Below are 21,509 nucleotides of genomic sequence, written 5' to 3'. Positions count from 1 at the left end.
CATCTCCTACTCCTCCTGGGCCTGGGGTCAATTCTTTTGCTGGGCAGCTCTGAGCGTAAGATCGCCTGGAATCACCCTGCCCCGGAAGCTTCTGGAGGCCCAGGTCAGACTCAGTCAGTGCAGAACCCTGGCCCGTGTGCGCTCAGCTCACTGCATCCGTCTTGGCATCCACCTCCTCCAGGAGGGCAGGCCTGCATCTTCTTGTCTCTGCATCCCCAGCATTTTCCCAGTGCCAGACCACGGTAGGTTTTCCAGTTTCCCCAAACCTTTCCACCTCGATGGATAGATGCACCGCCCGCCCCCTCAACACACACACAGACACTCACGCACATGCACACACGCGCAGCCTGGGCTCTGCGGGTTCAAGGACTCATCACTCCACGCCTGGTTTCATTCAGCAATTAGTTTAATCCCTGGATGCTGAGAACAGGACACCGGAAGCTGGCCCTGAGCCCTGGGCCTCTCTCCGGAGGCGGCCTGGACAGGTTTCCGCCTCCAGGTGCAACATGGCATCTTCACGTGCTTGGCTGGGAGGCTCCCACGGACCCAAGCAGGCGGATGGGGACTCGGGGCCTAGTGGAGACTCTGGGCCCCTCCTGCAGACATGGCTGTGCTTCTGCCGCGACAGGGACTGGACCCCATTCTGGGTCTGTGAGGGGCCTCGATGGGACACTCTTTGCAAACCGTAGGAAGCTCAGAATAAGGATCTGCGGTCCAGGGGCAGTCTCTGCAGAACAGGGCTGTGCCCCTGGTGGGCTCCGAGGGTCTCTAGAGGTGAGGCTGGCCTCGGGCCCCAGGCCCTTGGTGGTGGGGAGGGGCAGCGTCCCTCCCACTGTCGGCTGGCTGTGCCTGGGGAGGCTGGACTCCCTGCCCAGGTGTGGTTACCAACCTGAGCAGAGCCGGGGTCGGCTGGTGGGCCACTCTCAGCCCCAGCATCCCCGTCAGAGCGAAAGCAGCGTCAGCCTCTGCAGGCGGGGCCTCCCGGGCAGCACTGGCAGCACAGGGCATTTCTGCCCCTCGTGGTACCTCTGGGCCCTGAGCTCTCTGAGTCTCAGGGAATCAAAGCACCAGACGCCCAAGGGAGGGTCAGAAGGGCTGCGGGGGTCATCCAGTCTGACTCCTCCTTGCAGCCTGCTGAGAAGTGGCCCAGACTCGGCTTGTTCGTCCCTAAGACAGGGAGCTCACTCCTTCTCCGAGGCAGCCCCCTCCACCTCGGGGCTGCTGTGCGGGGCAGGGGTCAGAGGCTGGGCCAGGAGGTTCTGTCTGACGGATGGAGGCTGAGGTCGTACAGCGTGTGGAGCTTCCTCTCTCCCGGGGAGGCCTCTCAGCCCCTGGGGGGCGTCTGGGAGGATGGGGTGGGAGAAGGGAGTGGGAGAGGCGCAGTCCAGTGGGAGGGAGCTCCCCGCTGCCTCGCTGGGCCCCGTCTAGGCTGCTCCGATGTCATCGTAGTCTTCGCTGGTGGATTCAGACTGGGGACTGGGGGGCGCTGTGCGGCCGGGAGGCTCAGGTCAGTGACAGGCCCAGTCATCGCCCCTGCTGCCCCAGGGGACAGACTGAGTGGGTCTGGGGCCCCCCACCCCGTGATGCTGTGTGAAACCATCTTATCACCTGGCTCACTACCATCTCCCTGGCTAGGATGCCAGCCCGGAGGGCAGAGCCCCCTCTGTCTAATTCAGGGCTGCCATCCCCACGCTGCTGCCACGGAACGCGATGGACAAGCGAGGGCTGGGGGCCCCTCTGCTACCACAATCTCCCCCAAGGGGCCATCTGGCTGCTCTGCTTGAATGCCTCCACTAATGGGGAGCTCACTTCCTCTCTAAGCATCCTCTTTGAATCCCTCTCCATCCCATCTACATCCATTTTCCCTGCCTTCTCATATTCTTATTTGCTAAAATACAAAATCTCTTTATCTCTCTTCTTTTCCCCTTGGTGACGTATCCAGTGGATCCAGAGCTCCCCCACGCATCCACTTTCCAGTCCCTCTCTGCCCCCCACCCCCAGACCCCATCCCCAGCCACTGGCACCTGGATACTCCAACTGCTCCTTGGGAGGGGGCTGGGGCGGCGGCTGGAAGTTCTGGTACCACTCCCCGGAGGAGGTGCTGGAGCTGTCATCCGCCGAGCGCCCTGCTGAAACCCCAGAGCTGATCACCCTCTGCCAGGAGACAGCCGGTTCACCCACCGCTAGAGCTGGGAGGCCCTCACGACCCAGCAGAGTTAAGTCCCTAGCTTGACCAATGAGGAAATGAAGGCCCAGAGAGGGGAGGAGACTCATTAAAGGTCACACAGCAAATGGCTGAGACTAGAATCCTGAACTCAGCCCGGTTCAGGGCTCCCAGCTTTATGCTTCCTCCAGCCAGACCGGCCACAGGATGGGAACTTTGGGGACACATAGAATCCTCCTGGGCCCAACTTACCCGAAAAAGTAGTCTGGGAGCCCGCCAGCTCCAAGTTGGGGGGCGGCTCCAGGAAGGGGGTCTTCTCTGCAGAAAACGCCTGAGGGTTCCACAGAGGCAGCCTGCCGCTGGGGTTATTGCAGTAGCCCTCCCCCGAGGATGTGCTGGACCCACTCTTGGTCCTCGGGTGGTGCTGAGGGCCCAGGGAGGGGGCGTCGGCGATGCAGTGTCCAGAGTTGGCAGGGGGGACCTGGGAGGCATGCATCTCTTCAAGTCCTGGGCCAAGAAAGGGAGAACAGTGAGGTCGGAGGAAGCAATGAAGCAAGAGGGCTTTCAGTTAGACTCGAGAAAGAATTTACTGCCAACAGGAACTGTCAAAGCCAGGAGGGGGGTTGCTGTCGGTGCTTTTCAAGGTGAGCTGGGCGGTGAAGTCTGGAGGCAGGGCTGGCACCCCCCTCACCCCCAGCCCGACTCACCTTCCTCCAAGGGGGGCATCTGGAACCTGCTCTGCTGGATCTCCTCATCTGTGGGCCGGTGCCGCTGGGAGTCTAGATGGGGAGGGGTGAAAGGTCAACCTCCTTGTCCTGGGAGCCTGGAGGAGGGGCTGGCATGCCTCGGGGCTCGGGAGGGTGCCCCTGAGGTGAGGCTGAACAGGGCAGGAGGACAGCCCCAAGGAGACTGGGGGCTTAGACTGTCCCATCAGATCCAGGCCCCCGTCCTGGTCCATGCAGGCCCTGAACTGCAATCTGAAACCAGCATGGGGACAGGCTGCTTCTGGCCAGAGAGCCTAGTGTCCTGCCCCCACGGCCCCCAGCTGCCCCTCCTGCTTCTTAAGGAAATATGGAGCATCCTGGCTTCTCTCCTGGGCAGAAAAAGGGCTGACACTGCCCCTTCGAGGAGCCTTCCCAGAGCAGAAGCCAGAGGGTCTGAATCGGCGTCCCAGGCTGTGTGGGACCCTCATTTCAGAATCAGAGAGATGTCGATTCATAGGGTCTTAGGGGCTTGAGTGTCTGAAATCTTGGAGGCAGGGCTGTCGACCCTGGTGCCACTGACTCTGAGTCTCAATGTCGTAGGATGTTGGACTCTCTGTCCTGCATCTTCCACGCCTAGGCTCAGAATCCCAGGTTCTAAGGACCCCTCATCCTGGAGGCTCCCACATGCTGGTCCGTGGACCAGAAGAAGTGGAGTCATCAGTGTCCCACCCAGAGGCCCTGATTCAGCAGGCAGGGCAGAGATGGCTAGCTGGCCCTGACATGCACTCTCCCCTCCCGTCGTAGAAGACCCTCCGGCCTTTATCGGAACACACGGCTACCCAGGACAGAGGCTTTATCTCCCTGGTTCTCGGGCAGCTGGTGGGCATAAGTTCTGGTTGGCAGAACGGGAGTGGGAGCTGGGTGAGCACCTCCCGCATCCTGCCTTGGAGAGTAGAGCACATGCCCCTTTCCTTTCCTTCCCTTCCCTTCCCTTCCCTTCCCGCCAACTAGGATGTGCACGTGGGAGTGAGCCGTTCGATGAGGGCAGCATCTCAGGCACTGCAGAGCAGCAAGGAAGAAGGAGCCTGGGCCCCCTCCGGGTTCTCAGGACACTGTCATTTGGGGGTCTCTGTCACACGCAGCCAAATTCTAACTTATATGGTGGGTCCCACGTGGGACTCAGGAATTTTGGAGAAGCTCCCAGGGGATTCCACGATAGGTGTGGGATTTTGCACTCTCACCCACCCCCCCGGCATTGCATGGGCCCTGCCTTAAGCACTGTCTTTCCTCCTCCCATCCCCAGCGGGCAGAGAAGAGCTGGAAAAGCGGGCTAAGAAGGGCAAGCAGGGCTCACAGTAGAGGGGCGGGGGGGATGGTGAGGTTGATGGGGCAGCAGGGGACACAGAAGGGGCGTGAGTATGCGGGAAGCCATCTGTGTCTCCCGCCTGGACTCCCTTGTGTCTTACACAGACCCAGCCATCTTTAGGTGGATGTCGAGAACTGGTCTTAAAACACTAAGCAGCCAGAGATGAACATGGGAGAGAAGGAGGTCGGTGTGGAATTGCCTCGAGACATCGAGATGTCTCCAGGGTGGCAAAGCACGTTGAAAACTTCAGTGAGGACCATTTACAGTCAATCTAGCGGGTAATAACGAGGGGACTTCCACCTCCTCTCCCAGGTCCGGGCAGGGGGGCCCTTGGGAGCCCGGGCCCAGGCACTCACTGTAGAAGGTAGTCAGGGCCACGGGAGGCTGGGCGCTGAAGTCATAGGGTTCATAGTCTGAGTCCAAGCTGGAGTCCGAGTCCTCGGGGGGCGGGTTCTGGACCTGGACGGGCAGATTGGGAACTGGGGAGAGAACAGAGTGGGGCACGTGGCAAAGAGGTGGGCAGAGAGGCGCAGAGAGAGACGGCAGAGTGCATGGATGGCGGGGACCGCAGACAGTGGCAGGAAGAGCGCCAGGCAGCCCATCCTGTACAAGGCCATCTGGCCTGGGTTTTCCAAGCTCCCCCGACCCATCTCCAACATGGGGAATTAAATAACATTTATTTATTTAACATACACTCACACAGTGTGTGTTAAACTACATGCCAGGCACTAGTCTAACGTTTATAAATATTATCTCATTTAATTTTCCTAACAGATCTATGAAGAGGTACGTTGTTATACCCACTTTACAGCTGAGGAAACTGAGGCACAAAGAGGTTTTCACCTTGCCCAGAGGAGCAGGCCATGTGGCTCTGAACCTCTAGGCCATCAACTCAGTGAGTGAATGCTCTGTGCCTAACTTGCACCAGGTTCTGCATTCATATTCTCTTCTCAGCTAGATGGATACGGTGCGCAGAGAATATTTGTAATATTTGGCTGCTCTGTATTGGTTTTTGTGTCATTGAACGCTTTCAAATAAAGGTGATTTAATATATTCATTGTGCACCATGATTAAACCTGAACTCCTTTACAAGACTTTCAAGAGGTGTAAATCCGTATGTCATAAAAGATGATGGACTGATCCAATTTTTTTTCTTTCAGAAAATACGAAATAAAATTATGTTCCAGGAAAGTCTTGAAGGGGCTCGGCAGGGGGTCCGAGGAGCACGTCGTTGAAAGAGCAGATGGTGCCACAAACCTACTGGCCAATTAGCAGAGTGGGGCTTCCCAGTGACAGCCAAGATCCACAGTGCCCTGGGCCTGTATGGGTCCAGAACTCGAAGGCCTAGAGGCCTAGAATGATGCACTGGAAGGTTATCAAGGCCCAGACTGAGACCTGACATGCTCAAGGTCCCACAGCCACGAGTGGTTGTGGAGTGGCCAATCTCATCTCCAGCGGGGGCCGTCCTTTGACTTAAACAAGCCCCATCACCTCGAGAAAATATCACCTGCGTGTCCTCCCCAGCCCTCCCCACCCCCGGGATGGGTGATGTCCTACCTTCTTTGGTGGAGATGGTGACGGGGACATCTTGATAACTATTGATCCCGGCTGGGGTGGTGGTGGGTAGATGCTCATGGTTCGCCATAACGGGGAGGGCTGAGGGAGGAGACGCAGAGATTCTACAAGGCATTTTTTGCCCTCTCCTGGTCTACCTGGTACTTTTCCCATTGAGACATCTCCCTCCTCAACCCCCTTCCCAAACATACACACAATAGACTGGTCCTCCCATGGACCACTTCTGCTGGGCATGCTGGGAAAATCCTTCCCATCGGGAGGTACTCCCCAGAGCCAGGGCTGGCTGGCCACAGCTGGATTACTGCCATGCTTGCTCGGGTCCCCCTGGGAGAGCCACACCTCAGGGCCTGCTTTTTCCCATCCCTGGACCTTCCCCGTGGCTCCCAGAACTCTGCACCTACCATATTTTCCTTTAACTTTCAAGAAGATGAAGGCTATGGTGATGAATGAGCCAAGAAGGAGAACTCCCAGAACGATGCAGAGGATGAGGAGCATTAGCTCCCGAGATTCCCAGTCCTCTGTGTTCACCATCACAGAAGATTCTGGAAGCAAGAACCCCAAATCAGGGAGAACGAGGAATGGACATAGACTTCTCCTTGCCCTTGTTCTCTCCTCTCCATCCTCTCTGCAGCTGACTCACTTCCCTTTTGGACCTTTCCTCCCCGTCCCTTCCTTTGCCTGGTATACAGTAGATGTTTAAGAAATGCATATTGAATGATTAATTGACTGAATGAAACTTTCTCCGGGCCACCAGCCCACAGGGATCTCTCTCTGCTCAACAATTATTGAGCGCCCACTGTGTGCCAGACACTAGGCCCTGGGGAAACAAACACAACAACAGCATCACACATCTTGAGGGTCTCTGTCTAGTGCGGAGATGGAGTCAACTCAATCCAATATGGTGATATGCCTGCTGTGATGGAGGTAGGGACAGGGACCTGGGGGGCATGAGGCCCTACGAGGGGCGCCTAATTCTCTATGAAGACCAAGGCTGGCTTCCCAGAGAAGGTGACTCTGTGCCACCCCTGGCAGCGAACAGACCTTCAGGAGAGCTAGCTCTCCTTTCTGGGCCCCAGACGCATCCTTCCTACCAGACGTGCACTCTGAGGGCAGGGGTGAGGGCTGCGATTCCGCACCTCCCAGCTCTGCAGCTCTGGTGTGACTTCCTGCCTGCCCCTGCCTCTCAGGCCTCACCCCTGCTTAAAAGAACCCACTGCAGGAGAATGGAAAGAGGCTGCGATGGGGCAAGAGCTTGGAGCCCTCAACCTTAGAGACACAGGAAACACCTCCCGATCAGGGCATAAGGCCTGGATGTGCAGACCACAGGGCTGGATGAAGGGTAGCTTCACCACCACCAGGCGCTGGGGGATGAGGTCGAACTGACCCCCTGGCTGGGGGCAGTGTCTGCTCCCCCTGGGAGATCGGGGCCAGAGTGGGAACTGGCTTTAGCAGAAGGAAGCCGTGCAATGGGGAGGCTGGGCTCTGGGGGCTAAGGGGGGACCCATGAATCCAGGCCGGCCCCTGTGGGTGTCCCGGGGCTGCTAAGAGGCTCTACGTCTGGACTAAATGATCCAGTACACTAGTAAGCACTGTCTGGGCATCAGTTATTCTTTTTTTTTTTTTTTGAGGAAGATTAGCCCTGAGCTAACTGCTGCCGATCTTCCTCTTTTTGCTGAAGAAGACTGGCCCTGAGCTAACATCCGTACCCATCTTCCTCTACTTTATATGTGGGATGCCTACCACAGCATGGCTTGCCAAGTGGTGCCATGTCTGCACCTGGGATCCGAACTGGTGAACCCCAGGCCACAGAAGCGGAACATGCACGCTTAACTGCTGCGCCACCGGGCCGGCCCCCGGGCACCAGTTATTCTTACAAAATATTTTATAAAAATTAATTCACTGGAGGGGCTGGCCCCATGGCCAAGTGGTTAAGTTCGCGCGCTCCGCTGCAGGCGGCCCAGTGTTTCGTCAGTTCGAATCCTGGGCGCGGACATGGCACTGCTCATCGGACCACGCTGAGGCAGCGTCCCACATGCCACAACTAGAAGAACCCACAACGAAGAATACACAACTATGTACCGGGGGGCTTTGGGGAGAAAAAGGAAAAAATAAAATCTTTAAAAAAAAAAAAATTAATTCACTGGAGACACACAGCAACGCCAGGAGAGAGTTTTTATCTTTTATAGTCAAGGGATTGAGGCTCAGAGAGGTTAAGAATAGCCCAACATTACACAGCTGGGGAGGGGCACAGCTGGGACCGGAGCCCCAGGAGTCTGCACTGAAGCTGGCCGACCTACACCCAGCCGGCCGAAAGACCGAGCATGGATCTGGAGTTCCAAGCCTTGGGTGCGAATTCTGGCCAACCCCCGCGGGCCGCCACTTCACCCTCTAGCCAGAACTCCTTCCCCTATGTGAAGGTTGTAACAAGACCTCCCCCATGGGGCTACGGGAGGATTACAGGGTGGGAAATAATGACTGGGAAGCTCTGAGCCAGTGTCTGAACATTATAAACCCACGGGCTGTTACCCTCGGCATCCCCACCACCTGGCTGGAGTCCGACCAGCTCTAGCTCTTGCCAGCTCTATCCTCCTGCCCTACAGGAGACCACAGGAGAGTGAGGAGCGGACTCCTGTCCACGAAGTGTCAGGATTCAGGGAGCTGTGGAGATGACATGGCAAGAGGGGAGGCAGGAGGCACGCAAAGTGCCCAGAGAGGGCGGGGGAAGTAAGTGAGTCGGCTGGAGGAGGGAGATGGGGGACATACCAACAGGTCCCTTTCAGGCACACATGCACACACGCACGTACACGCACACACACGGACATACGCATGCACACAGGCACGCACGCACCTGCCCCTCTGAGAAACCGCACCCCCAGTGACACTCACCTACAGTGAGCGGCTGAACACTCGTAGGGGCCTCAGAAGAAGACAGATTGAGCAAACTCCGGGAACCTGTCAGAAAGCAGTGCTCACTCACTTGGCACGTATGACCAAGCACCTACTGTGTGCCTGGCCTCGTGCCAGAAACTGAACAAGACAGACAAGTGACCTGGAACTGGGGGGAGGAGGGTGTTCCCATGGGGGCCCACAGCTAAGGCAATCTGCCCTCCCAGCGCCAAAATAAGGAGGAGTTCATGGATTAAATGCTGGGAAGGGTACTTTGGTTGGAATAAGGGGCTGGTAAAAGCATTGTCCCTTCCTTCTGTACAATCTGCCGCAGACCGTGAATCCCTTTTCCATTCAGTCTTGGGTTTGCTCTTCACAGCAGCCTCAGGGGGTGGGAAGCCGATATTATCACCATTAATCATAACCATTTGACAGGTAGGGGATGGAGCTTACAAAGTCCCTCGGTGGAAAGTATCTGATTTCCCAGCCACCCCGTGAAGCGGCTAGAATCAGCATCTGCATATTGTCCAGACTGAAGCCCGGCGCTGGCAAACGGCAGAGCCGGAATTCACAGCCACGTGTCTGAACCTCACAGAGATGCCAGCACCACGTTAATTCTAAGGCGCTGGCTTTCTCCCATTCGAGCACCGCTGAAATCGGGGCAACGGCATCCATCATTATAATGGATGACATGTCAAGAGTTAATTTTGGCAACACTTTTGTCCTTGATATGGGAATAATGGTGGATACAGCAATGCCATCTTAGATTTGGTGAAATACGGTAGAACCCAGTTCACAGAATGGATGTAAGGCTTCGCTGAAATGACACACCGAGGGCTTGACAATGCCTGGCACACTATCAGGGCTCCGGACCCCGTCACTGGTATTATTAGTGTCTCTTAACGTTATTTTTGCTGTGATGATTGGCCCTGGGATGGCAAGTTGGTTTCATCTCCTGAGCCCCTTCCAGTCAACAGAGACCTACTGCTTAGCATATAATAATGCCTTAATAAATATTTGATTCGTGCCTCTGGGGCTGAGTCGGGGATCTGTGGAGAAGGATGTCCTGACTTATTAGCATAGTAGGGGCAATGGGCTCTCGAATGCCAGTATTTGCCATTCCCGATCTAGTCCAAGCTGTGGTCCTTGGGCTGCAAGTTCTTAGGCTATGGATTCAGGTGGAATTCCTGGTCCAAATTGCAGGGGGTGGGGCGCGGCACGGGGATACCTGAGCAGAGGACCCTGGCTGCCTGCGACTGCCTGCAGAGGTTGGAGTTGTTGAACCGCCAGAAACAGTCGGAGAGGGTGGGCTCCGTGCCCTCGCACGAGTAGTACATCCTGCCCGACAGCGAGTGAGGCAGCCCCTTGGGCACTCTGGCCGCCGCGGTCCCACAGCCCAAGGCCCGGCAGAGCACTGTGGCCTCCTCTGAGTACCACTCACTGTCACACACTGTGTTCCAGACCCCGCGGAAGTGGACCTCCACCTGCCCCTCGCAGGAGTCAGTGCCCCCGGTCAGGCGCCAGGACTGGTGCTCTGCGGGGGAGGGGGGCGGTGCAGAGTCAGGTCAGGATCCTTTGGGCCCAAATCCCCACCGGCCCAGACCCACAAAGGCAAACGCCCCACAGCCAATAGGTCTCCAGCTCTTGTGTACTCTCCCTCTCGCATCTGCATCCCCCTCTCATCTGCCCCGTCTGCTCTGGCCGACTCTGCTGCCGTACTCTACATCCTTGCTACTCAAAGTGTGGTCCGCGGACCAGCAAAATCAGTGTCACCCGGGAACTTGTCAGAAATTCAGAAGCTTGAGCCCTGTCCCAGAGGCACTGAATCAGAATTATATTTAACAAGTCTCCCCCCCGCCCCGATTCCCGTGCACATGAAAGAGAAGAACTGGCTGGACTGGAGCTTCCTGCCTTCCCTGGCCTTTGAACAGCCTCCTCAGGGGCCTCCTGCCTCCATCTCCTTACTGCTCTGAACCAGGTGACCAACCCCCACTGAGGAAGAGCCTCATCTCCAATGTCACCTACTCCGGAGGGTGGGCAGCTTATCCCTCCGGCTGGGGATTGCCTGCTGCCTCTCTACTCCACCCAGCTTCCTGTCTTAGGGCATTGATTGCTCTCTGCCTGGATCTTGTCTGTCTGGGTCTCGTCTTCCCTCCTGGACGACGCCCTTGCATGGGCAGGGACCATCACTCCAGCACTGCCTCCAGGCCTGGTGCCCAGTAGGCCTACAGTGAACGTTGCTGGAGGATGGGCTCCAGCAGGGTAGCCCACTGACCTGAGCACACCACGCCAGCATCCTCCTTGTGGCCACAGTAGCCGTGTCCTGGCTGCCCCGGGCAGTCCTGCAGGTAACTCTCGGCCCCGGAGCAGTTCACCTGGTCCCGGTGGATGGGTCCTTGGCCAGGGGCAAAGTGCAGGCCAGGCAGGGCCTGGATAGCCCAGCCGCAGCTTAGTTGCCGGCACACCACGTGGGCATCCTCCAGGTCCCACGTGTCGTCGCACACCGAACCCCATTGGCCATCCTCCAGCATCTCCACGCGGCCCGCACACGGGCTGCCACCGTCCACTAACCGCAGCTCAGGGTTCTCTGGGGGTGAGAGAGGAAGGGGTTTGTGGGTAAGGGGAAGAGGGCGAGGAAGGGAGGGGGGAGAGGGTGGTCAGGTCTGGGCAGGGTAGTCGTGGGCAGGGCTGTGAACCCAGTGGGAGGGGCTGGTAACCCAATGGGCAGGACTGGGGAACCCTGTTCGGGCTGGGTACCTGCTGGACAGAGGAGGTGGACTGTTCAGAGCTAGACCCGGAAGCAGGGCTGGATGCCTTATGGGCGGGGCTGTGGAGCCGGTGGGAGGGGTTAGTGACTTGGAGGGTGGGACTGGGGCATCCTCTGGGGCCGCAGACTAGGTAGGCGAGGCTGCAGACTAGTGGGTGGAGCTAGACACTTTGTGGGCGGGGCTTAAAGAGTAGGCCTTGGGGCTGGGTTGCAACGCCAAGGGACCCTGGGAACCCGGCCTGTTACGTACATGGAGAGTAGGGGCAGACATAGAGGTGCAAAGCTAGAGGCGGGCGAGACCAATAAAGTAAGGGCTAGAGACCCGGGTAAGGGGTCGGGCTGGGGACCAAGTGGGCGAACTGAAGATCAACTAGGGGGAAGGATCTGGAGGCCAGGTCTGAGAAAATGCTCAGCTCTGGAAATGATAAGATACTGAGGTCCCGGAGTGTGGGAACCAGCTGTGTTTGTGTTGGGGGTGGGGCGGAGGGGAAGTCCGGAAGGTGAAGTTTGGGTCCAGTGTCCAGGGCTGGGGACAGAAGGGAGAGGCAGTGGCTGAAAGACCGAGATGGGGGCGGGGCGGAGGGAGGTGGTGGCAGGCAGGGCGGGCGCCTGGCGGTCCCCTCGTACCTGAGCAGGTGACCTGGGCCGGCCTCGCGTCTCTGCTGCACGCTCCCTCCACCACCTCGCAAAGCCTCCACTCGGTGCCGTTGCACAGGACGGCGGGCGCCGGGGCCTGCGTGGCGTTCGGGGCCCCGCTGGCGTTGCCCGCGGCGGGACCTGGCGGCAGCTCCGGGGGGAGCGTTGCGGGCTGCACGGTCGCGCCCGGGCGGCCGCAGCCCAGCGCGCGGCACACGGCCTCGGCGGCGCGCCGGTCCCAGGGCGCCCCGCACACGGGCTCCCAGGCCGCCCCGAGCCTCACCTCCACCGTCCCGCTGCAGCGGCTGCTCCCGTTCGCCAGGCGGACCCGGAGCAGCGCCCCTGGAAGCGCGAGACTGAGCTGAGCCCTCGGTGGATGCGGCCTCTGAACGCCCCAGGGATGAGGATGGGGGTGGGGGCGGGTAGCTGCCAGGGGCTCCACCACTGACGTGCTGCGTGACCTGGGACCAAACCCTACCGCCCTACCCGGCTCTGGGCCTCAGACTTCCAGTCTGAAAGATGGGGCTGGGCTACTGCATCCCCGAGCCCCCTATGAGGCCTGACTCTCTGGTTCTCCTTAGCGTTAGGAGAAGGTGGGGCTGAGGGTGACTAGAGATTAGGATGGGTTAGTTCTCGGGGGACAGAGAACCACCTGTCTAGTCCCCACACACCCTCCTCTCTTGCCCTTGTCTCCAGGGCACCGTTGCGTGATAGAAGGACTGAGTTCTGGGTTCAGAGCCCCTCCTTGGGGAATCTTGCCTATTTTTGCCCAGGATTGCATCCCCGGTGCTGGCCCACGTCTTTGCACAGAGCAGGTCCTTAACACCTATCAGTTGAGTTCATTAAGGACCCACCTGGTGGAACCCTGCCACCTCGACCAAGAGTTCCTTGGCTTGTTCTCAACAAATCTCCATAAAAGGCTCACTAAATATCTGGTCCACGTGTATGTGACTTTTTATCAGTGGCCTCTCAAAGACAGAGGTTCTAAGATCTCAAAGTGAGTTTAGTGGTGGGGGTTCAGGCATTGGGTCAGCAAGGAGAAGTGTTGTCTGAAGTTAGGGAGCCTCCCTGGTACCCTAAAAGTCCGTTTCCCTTTCCGATCACTGCGGGCCACCACCTGCTTGGTCTCAGAAAGCTGACCGCAGACCCCAGAAAGATTATTTGCTCACCTGGCTCCAAGGTCTGGCTCTGTGCACTGCTGGTGTTGGGCAGGCCAGATGGAGTTGGAGACGGGTCACCTGCAATTGACCAGCAACAGCCGAGGTGGGTGAGTGAGCTGAGGCATGGAGGGCACAGAGGTCCCTTGAAGGGCAGGGGGCACTGTCTGGAGCCTGCTGTGGCTATATGGGGCTTTTGGAAAGACACCGTGCTGGACCTTGGGTGCATAGGGAAATTCTCAAGCTTTGGAGTTGCAGAATCCCCCACTTCATCTATTAATTGTACACCCATCCTCAGAAATCAGAGTAGAGCCGGAAGAATGACTGTGGGCTTTGGGACCAGGCCAACTTACTGGCTGAGTGATTGTGGATGGATTCCTAACCTCTCTGCACCAGAGCACTGATGGCAATAACACTTAGGAAAGTATGGTGGGGAGAACGGAGACAATACCTGCAAAATACCTGACACACAGAAGAAGCTCAAAAATGGGAAAAACAGTTTTGTTAAGAACATTTGTTTGAGAAATTCATACCAGACTTTAGGGTACTTGGCGCATCCTGGGCTGGGAGCCATTGGACTAAAAAATGCTTTTAGACACTGAGAAAATAACATTTGCCTAAGGACGATTATATGCCAGGTCGTTGCGTGTATTATTCCGTTGACTTCCAACCACATAGTGAGGTCGGTATTAGCATCCTTTTTTTTTACGAATTAGGAAAGGGAGACTCAAAGAATAGAAATGAAATGTGGGGTCAGCCTCGTGGCTGAGGGGTTAAGTTCACGTGCTCTGCTTTGGTGGCCTGAGGTTCACTGGTTCAGATCCCAGACGTGGACCCACACACCGCTCATCAAGCCATGCCCACATAGAAGAACTAGAATGACTTACAACTAGGATATCCAATTATGTACTGGGGCTTTGGGGAGAAAAAAAAAAAACAGGAAGATCGGCAACAGATGTTAGCTCAGGGCCAATCTTCCTTACCAAAAAGCATTAAAAAAAAAATCGATTGCCTATACCAGATAGTGTCCATTTGTCCCTCCAGAGCTTCTGTCCACTTAGCCTTGGGAGGCCTACCTGTTTGGACTAAATCAGCATCTTCCTGGGCCCTTTGGCTTCTGTTCAGCTCAGCCAATGGGGAGCCCCAGCAGAGACAGGAGGGAGGGAGGAGAGTGAAGCTGTGGGGTTTATTCTCTCTGCTTCCTCTCAGTGAGATCCCATGGGCAGGACACGTCCCTCATCTGAAGGTCATCGCTCCTCTCATGGGCGAGGACATTCTGGTTTGCAGAAGCACAAAGGGAGGCTGTGCAGGGACTCCCAAAGGAGCTCCTCTACGTTTCTGGGTCTCTCCTGCGCTTAGACTGGGGCCCTTGACATCTAGGCAGAAGGGTGAGTGCCCACAAGGTAGGGAAGAGGCATGAGGCTCCTCCATCTCTTTCTTCTCTGCTGTAGCCGCATCAGAGGCCCTGGGTACCAGAGGCAACTACACGATGGAGAGGGATGTTGACCTAACTCTAATCTTACGTAAGAAGTGAATCTTCATTGTTAAGCCATGTAGATTTGGGGATGGACTCGTTGCCGCAGCCTGGCCTGGCCTGGCCCGACAGATCCAGGGGCTGCAGACTCGGGCATGGCTGCTGCACATTCTCAGCCTAGTCTGAGAACCTTCTACGGACTCACACCCAGATGAGCACACACGCGTGTGCGCACACCCCTGCAGACACAGCTCTCCCGCAGGCATCTTTCTGGGCCACTCCATCACTCAGACAGAAAGTAATCAGGCCTTTAATTGTCTGTCCTCACCAACTCCCTGGTGGGCCGCCCAGCCTGACCCCCTGAAGGGGAAATGACTCAGGATTCAGAGCACAAACTCCACGGCTAATGTAATATTCAGAGCAAGAATTCAGATGCCCACGCATTAGGATTTCAGCATCCCGGTTCCCACAGCAACGGTCCCCATGCTCCAGTCTAGTGTTCGATATTTCTGTGTGTGCTGGGAGGTTTGGGGGGATTGCAATGCTGGCTGCAGTACATGTGTGTGATTGTGGTGTGTGAGTCTGTGGTTGTGACCATGTGTGTACCATTGTGTTCGAATATGTCTACGTGTATGTGTGAGTGTGTGAGACCACGTGTGTGTATGTGGATGGCTCTGTCTCAGTCTGCATCGTCTCTTTCTGGGTCTCGGAAACCCCTTTCTCGTGCACAAAGGCACACATGTTTTCTGCTAGACCAGATAGCCTTGGGAGGGCACGGTCCAAGGCTGAATCAGCCCTGTGTCCCATAGGGTGCCCAACGCAGTGTTTGTTGATTGAATGCAGGATCGGTGGTTCTCAGAAATCCTTCCTGCCTTTGCCCGGCCCTGGGCTTCAAACGTTTCTTTAAATTTGATTCACTTTTTTGCTGCAATAAATTTATCTGAAAAGGAGCGTTTACCCTTTCCTGTGAATTTGTTTTACAGCAGTAGGTTGCTTGAATATAAAAATACTCATTGCAGTTTTTTGAACAGCAAACAATTGGAAACAGAGTGAATGCCCATCTACTGGAAAAACTGCTGAATAAATATGGTCCATTTACAGCATAGCATTTCATGCAGTCTTTATAAAGAATGAGATAGACGGGCTGGCCCTGTGGCCGAGTGGTTAAGTCTCTGCTTCAGCGGCCTGGGTTTCACCAGTTCAGATCCTGGGCACAGACCCACACACCGCACATCAAGTCGTGCTGTGCTGGCATCCCACATAGCAGAACCAGAATGACCTACAACTAAGATACACAACTGTGTACTGGGGCTTTGGGGAGAGAGAAAAAAAAGGAAGATTGGCAACATATGTTAGCTCAGGGCCAATCTTCCTCACCAAAAAAAAAAAAAAAAAAAAGAATGAGATAGACTCCTAGCAGTTGGAGGGATTTCCACACTGGGTTGAGTAAGTAAGCAAGACGCAGAGAAGAAAATCTAATATGATACAACTTTTGTAAAACAATGGCCAAAATAAAACCCTCCTATGAACTATTAGGATTATATGAGCATGAGGAAAAATATGGAAGAACTTACACCAGATTATTAAAATGGGTACATTAAAAAGGTGGCTTCTGGGGAAGAACAGAGCAGGGCCAGCTTCATGGGCATGTGACCTGTGTAGTCACAGAGCCCCAGGCTTAGAAGGGCCTCAGACTTGGTTTAATGCTCTGCTGTTTCCTCTTGAAATTCTTAATCATTTTTTTTTTTAGATTTTTTTATTTTTCCTTTTTCTCCCCAAAGCCCCCTGGTACATAGTTGTGCATTGTTAGCTGTGGGTCCTTCTAGTCGTGGCATGTGGAATGCCACCTCAGCATGGCTTGATGAGCAGTGTCATGTCTGTGCCCAGCATCCGAACTGGTGGAAACCCTGGGCCGCCAAAGTGGAGCGCAAACTTAACCACTCGGCCATGGGGCTGGCCCCGAAATTCTTAATCATTTTTGGACAAAGGGCCCTGCATTTTCCTATTGCACTGGACCCTACAAATTATGTGGCCGGTCCTGGGACCGAGTCATGCCAGTGGGAGAAGAGAAGAGGGAGAGAGAGAAAGCAGGCAATGAGAGAAAAAGATAAAAGGCTGTACTTAAAAAAATCACACATGATATGATTCCATTTACAAAAAATTAGGTACATAGGTAGACATGCAAAAAAATTAGAAAGTATAAAAACATAAATGGGCTTTTTGTGTTGCTTGCCTAAAATAGAAGGCAATAGTTGGGGCCGGCCCCATGGCTGAGTGTTTAAAAACGTTCGCACACTCTGCTTTGTCGGCCAGGCGTTTCACCAATTCGGATCCTGGGTGCGGACCTGGCACCGCTCATCAGGCCATGCTGAGGCGGCGTCCCACATAGCAGAGCCAGAAGGACCTACAACTGGAATATACAGCTATGTACTGGGGGGATTTGGGGAGAAGAAGGAAAAAAAGGAAAAGGAAGATTGGCAACAGATGTTAGCTCAGCTGCCAATCTTTAAAAAAAAAAAGAAAAAGAAGGCAACAGTAAAAATAAGTATACTAAGGGGCCAGTCCGGTGGCATAGTGGTTAGGTTCATGCATTCCACTTCGGGGGCCCAGGGTTCACAGGTTCGGATCCTGGGTGCAGACCTACACACTGCTCATTAAGCCATGCTGTGGTAGCATCCCACATATAAAATAGAGGAAGATTGGCACAGATGTTAGCTCAGGGCCAATCTTCCTCACACGTACATAAAAAAATGAGTATATTAAAAATAAATAATTGTTAGAAATGTTAAAAGACACATCATCATCAAATAGAGACTGTCTCTTTGATAGGATCAGAAACAAGAACAGAGCATTGAAAATAAAATAATTACTTTTCTTTTCTTTTCTTTTCTTTTTTGAGGAAGATTAGCCCTGAGCTAACATCTGCTGCCAATCCTCCTCTTTTTGCTGAGGAAGACTGGCCCTGAGCTAACATCCGTGCCCATCTTCCTCTACTTTATATGTGGGACGCCTACCACAGCATGGCTTGTCAAGTGGTGCCATGTCCGCACCCGGGATCCGAACCGGCAGACCCTGGGCTGTCAAAGCAGAACGAGTGCACTTAATTGCTGTGCCACTGGGCTGGCCCCATTAAATACTTTTCTTACCATGTGGTTCAGTGGTATTTAATGCTAAGTTCACTTGAAATTATCCTGTATGCCCCACAAAATCATCCTGAGTTGTGCCCCACGTTCTGGAAAGTTGTGGACCAAGAAGGATAAGGGATGGAGGGCAGGCTTTCCGAGTGGGAGAAGAAAGAGGTTGGGAGAGCTACCCTGGCCCGGGAAGGGGCACCTTTTTCAGGCCAGTCCCAAGCAGAAAGGCCCCACCGGGGACAAGGCCTCGAGAGAGGTAGCCAAGGAAGATGCCAAGGGAGGATGCAATGAAGGAGATGAGGACGGGAAACGTGAAAGCACAGAGAGCCATCTTGCCTTGATCCTGAGAAATAGGACATGGGTTCTCTTCTTGTGTCACCACAGCCCATGGGATTCCCCATGGCTTCCAAGAGGTGGGGGACACGGGGAGGGAGAAGGCATAGACATTGAAGGTAGAGGAGGTGTTTTCCCAGCCGAGGCCCCAGCTGGCCAGCCCAGCGTCAGAGGAGGACCAGCAGAAAGAACTTCAGGTCCCTTCAGGGCCTCAATGGAACGCCACCAGGGCACGCCCGGGCACACCCATATGGGGTGAGATAAACGCCAGCGTCAGCTGAGAGCACCTACGGCCCCCAGCTCCATCAGAAGTGCTGAGAAACACGTAAGTGCATAGTAAATGCTTACTGAGTGGAGGATGGATGAAGAGATGCTATAGAGAGGGGGAAGGCTGGGCGGAGATGGGGACCACAGAAACATGGAGGGAGGAGCCCCCATAAAAGCCCTGTGTCGAGAGCGTGGCACGCGTCCCCTGCTGGAAGCACTTTTTTTCTTTTTAACGTCCACATAAAATGTTTGTGAGTACAAATGTCAATAGGCTTCAAAACAACAACAACAACACACCAAACCCTTTTGATCCACTTTTTGCACTTCTGGGAGCGCATCCTACAGAAACAATCCAGAATAGCATGCTCCACAGCGATTAGAGCCCAAGCGTGGGAGGTGGAAAGTTCTAGATTCTTTTTCCAGTTGAGCCCCTTCCTAGCTGTGTGACTTGGGTGGATCCTTTAGCCTCTCTGAGCCTTGAGTGCCCCCTCTGTAAAACGGGAACAATAAGGACCCCCGTTGCAGCCTTGTCGTGAGGGGACATGCCCAAGGCCACTGATGTCACGGAGGACTCCGAGCTGCCACGGTGTTTGAGATGAAAACCTTCCGGCCACCTCATTCTAATAGTGAAACAAACCCCAAACCGGAGACAACTGAATTGTCTCAAGGCCATTGGAGGGTTAGTTAGGAAAACACAGCACGTTAAAAATATTTGCAAAAAAATATTTATGAAGAATTTTCAGCGACGTGGGGGAAAGCTTAGGAAGCGATGTTAAGTGATGGAAGCAGAATACGAAATTCTCTCTCTCCTCCTGCCCTCGCCCCCACTCTGGCCTGGTTTTAAGCTTCTGAACGTCTTCTAAGACCCAGAGAGAGCCCACGTTCAACCCCCCCCCATTCTATGCTCTCCTAGCACCCTGGGCTTTAGCACTTTGGCCCCAGCCACATGCAGTTATGAGCTGTTTAATAGCCATCGGTCCCACCACATTCTAAGCATCACCCGTGTACCCCAAGGCCCATGGACTCCCAGTGCAGTGCTCTCCCCAGTTAGCCCAGCTGCTGCTCTGGGGCACTGCTAGAGTGGGGGTGGGGTGTGCCCCTCTCCAGGACGAGCACCAGACCCCTGGCTCTGCAGTGCCCCCAAACTTTGGGGGAGACATGGGCCCTGCTGGCCTGGAGACCACTGTGAATCTTGTTTATGCAAACCAGCCTTCCGTGTCCCGAGCAAGGTGACAAATGCTGCGAGCACCCTGCCTGGCCTGCCTTCCGAGGCCCTCGCTCAGGGCTCAGATATTCAAGGGGGGCGGCGCTGGATCAGGGAGCTGTCCAGAAACATCCACTGGCCCCTGGCTCCAAGTTTCACTGGGGGCGGGGGGGCAGCTGGACTGCCGGTCTCAGTTTGCAAGTGGCCATTTGGGGGACAGCCAGACGGGCACCCAGTGTTCTATTTCCAAGCCACGCTGATGGGATCAGTCATCCATCTTGGGCATCCTGGGTCCAAAATATGGGAAGATAAGGAAAGGACATTGGGGTTCTTCCCATTGCTCTGATGGGGCAAGGCAAGGCCCCAAGACACACCAAGGACCTGCCACAACCTCCTGGCCCAGCTCAGCGATGTAGCTGTCATTTATTCAGTCCTTTTTTAATACTTTAGATGAAGTAACCAATTTAATTCTCACAGCAAGCCCACAAAGTCGGGAAACTGAGGTACAAAGACATTTAGTCATTTGCCCAAGACGACACGGCTAGAAAATGGCAGAGCTGGGATTTGAACCCACGCTGTCTGGTTTCAAAGCCTGCTCTCTTAACTACGCTCCTCCACCAGGTTGGAATCCAGCACCCTGGCTTCTGCTTCAGGGGCCAGGCCAAGGGCAAGGTGCAGGGGGCCCTGACAACCCAGGTGGTCTTCCTAACTTCTTTGAAGTCTGCAGTGCTCAACCAGCCATGGACTCAGAAATGAGAGCCCACCAGCAATGGTGATACAACTCGGCACTCAGGCCCAGGACCAGTTTCCAGAAGGGCCGCACTCCACGGATGAGCAGCAGTGAGGACAGCATCCTTCCGCAGGGCAGGGCGCCTGGAATGGCATTTGTCCCACGGCCTCCTCAGTATGAACTAGATGAGGTCTGGCCGCCTAACCATCAGCTGCGCTCGCCCCTTTCCCACCAGCTCGCCAACACCGGGGGCTCCAATGCTGTCTGAAGCCCCTTGTTTCCATTCTGAGGCCAGAGGAGAAACGAGCCAATTGGAAAAGGAGGGTTAAAGATGACGAATAGAACCAAAGAGTCCAGGGGGAAGAGCCCTGAGGGAGGGTGGTGGGACTATAGTGAATATTTTCCTTGAAAAAATTCCTTGGCGGCTGGCCCTGTGGTCAAGTTCAGCTGCTCTATTCGGACAGCCCAAGTTCAGATTCCAGGTGTGGACCTACACCACTCATTGGTGGCTGCACTGCGGCGACCGACATAAAAATAGAGGAAGATTGGCACAGATGTTAGCTCAGGGTGAATCTTCCACAGCAAAAAGAAAAAAAAAAGGAAACCCTTGATATTGTTACTGGGGAGCAATCAACAAACCAACTGGCAAAAAAAAAAAAAGAAACTCTCATTCTATTAAAATTGGAAAGAAGCATAGTGCTGGCTCACACAGTAACTCATAACTTGATTCAGAGGAGGAAGCTGTGTTCTGTCTTTGAGGGGACTTGGAGCGGTGTGACACCCAAGTGGGCTGAGTTTACTTGGTCTCAGAGACTGAGGCTGTCCTCTGGGCTCAGTTGGACGGCGTGGTCCTCGCTCACAGAGGTGACGGGCATCGGGTGACCATGGTGAACAGACCACACTGTGCCCACTGGGGGAAACCTCGAAACCCAAGGGAAAGCCAGCAACTCAGTGTGTTAGTCTCATTTCACTTATTTGACAAGCTTTCTGTTTATTTGCATGCTCTCCACCGCACGTAGGAAGGCCCTGAGGACGCAAAGAAAACTCAGGGCACGTGCTGTGAACTGAGCGTCTGTGTTCCTCTCAATTCACACAGGGAAGCCCTGTCCCCA

At 55.0% G+C, this 21,509-nt stretch overlaps 1 protein-coding gene across 11 annotated transcripts in view; it reads right to left on the bottom strand.

The window, feature by feature from the left end:
• Positions 1 to 388: 388 nt before the first annotated feature.
• Positions 389 to 21,509, bottom strand: part of CD6 (CD6 molecule) — a 41,990-nt gene continuing 20,869 nt past the window's right edge. The window contains exons 2-13 of one of the 11 annotated variants that reach the window (XM_023654142.2): positions 13,268 to 13,336; positions 12,090 to 12,440; positions 10,971 to 11,282; positions 9,924 to 10,229; positions 8,696 to 8,761; positions 6,211 to 6,351; positions 5,792 to 5,890; positions 4,591 to 4,713; positions 2,872 to 2,943; positions 2,417 to 2,671; positions 2,025 to 2,129; positions 389 to 1,486 (exon numbers count right to left, since the gene is read on the bottom strand). In XM_023654142.2, coding sequence (XP_023509910.1) covers positions 1,425 to 1,486; positions 2,025 to 2,129; positions 2,417 to 2,671; positions 2,872 to 2,943; positions 4,591 to 4,713; positions 5,792 to 5,890; positions 6,211 to 6,351; positions 8,696 to 8,761; positions 9,924 to 10,229; positions 10,971 to 11,282; positions 12,090 to 12,440; positions 13,268 to 13,336 — 1,961 coding nt within the window. In that variant the 3' untranslated portion in view covers positions 389 to 1,424. The remainder of the gene's footprint in view (positions 1,487 to 2,024; positions 2,130 to 2,416; positions 2,672 to 2,871; positions 2,944 to 4,590; positions 4,714 to 5,791; positions 5,891 to 6,210; positions 6,352 to 8,695; positions 8,762 to 9,923; positions 10,230 to 10,970; positions 11,283 to 12,089; positions 12,441 to 13,267; positions 13,337 to 21,509) is intronic. The other 10 variants (XM_023654143.2, XM_023654146.2, XM_070228767.1 and 7 more) reach the window with 10 other exon arrangements.

The sequence above is a fragment of the Equus caballus genome, chromosome 12 (assembly GCF_041296265.1).
Source record: "Equus caballus isolate H_3958 breed thoroughbred chromosome 12, TB-T2T, whole genome shotgun sequence".
NCBI classification, from domain to species: Eukaryota; Metazoa; Chordata; class Mammalia; order Perissodactyla; family Equidae; genus Equus; species Equus caballus.
This window is presented reverse-complemented; position numbering and strand designations above follow the sequence as displayed.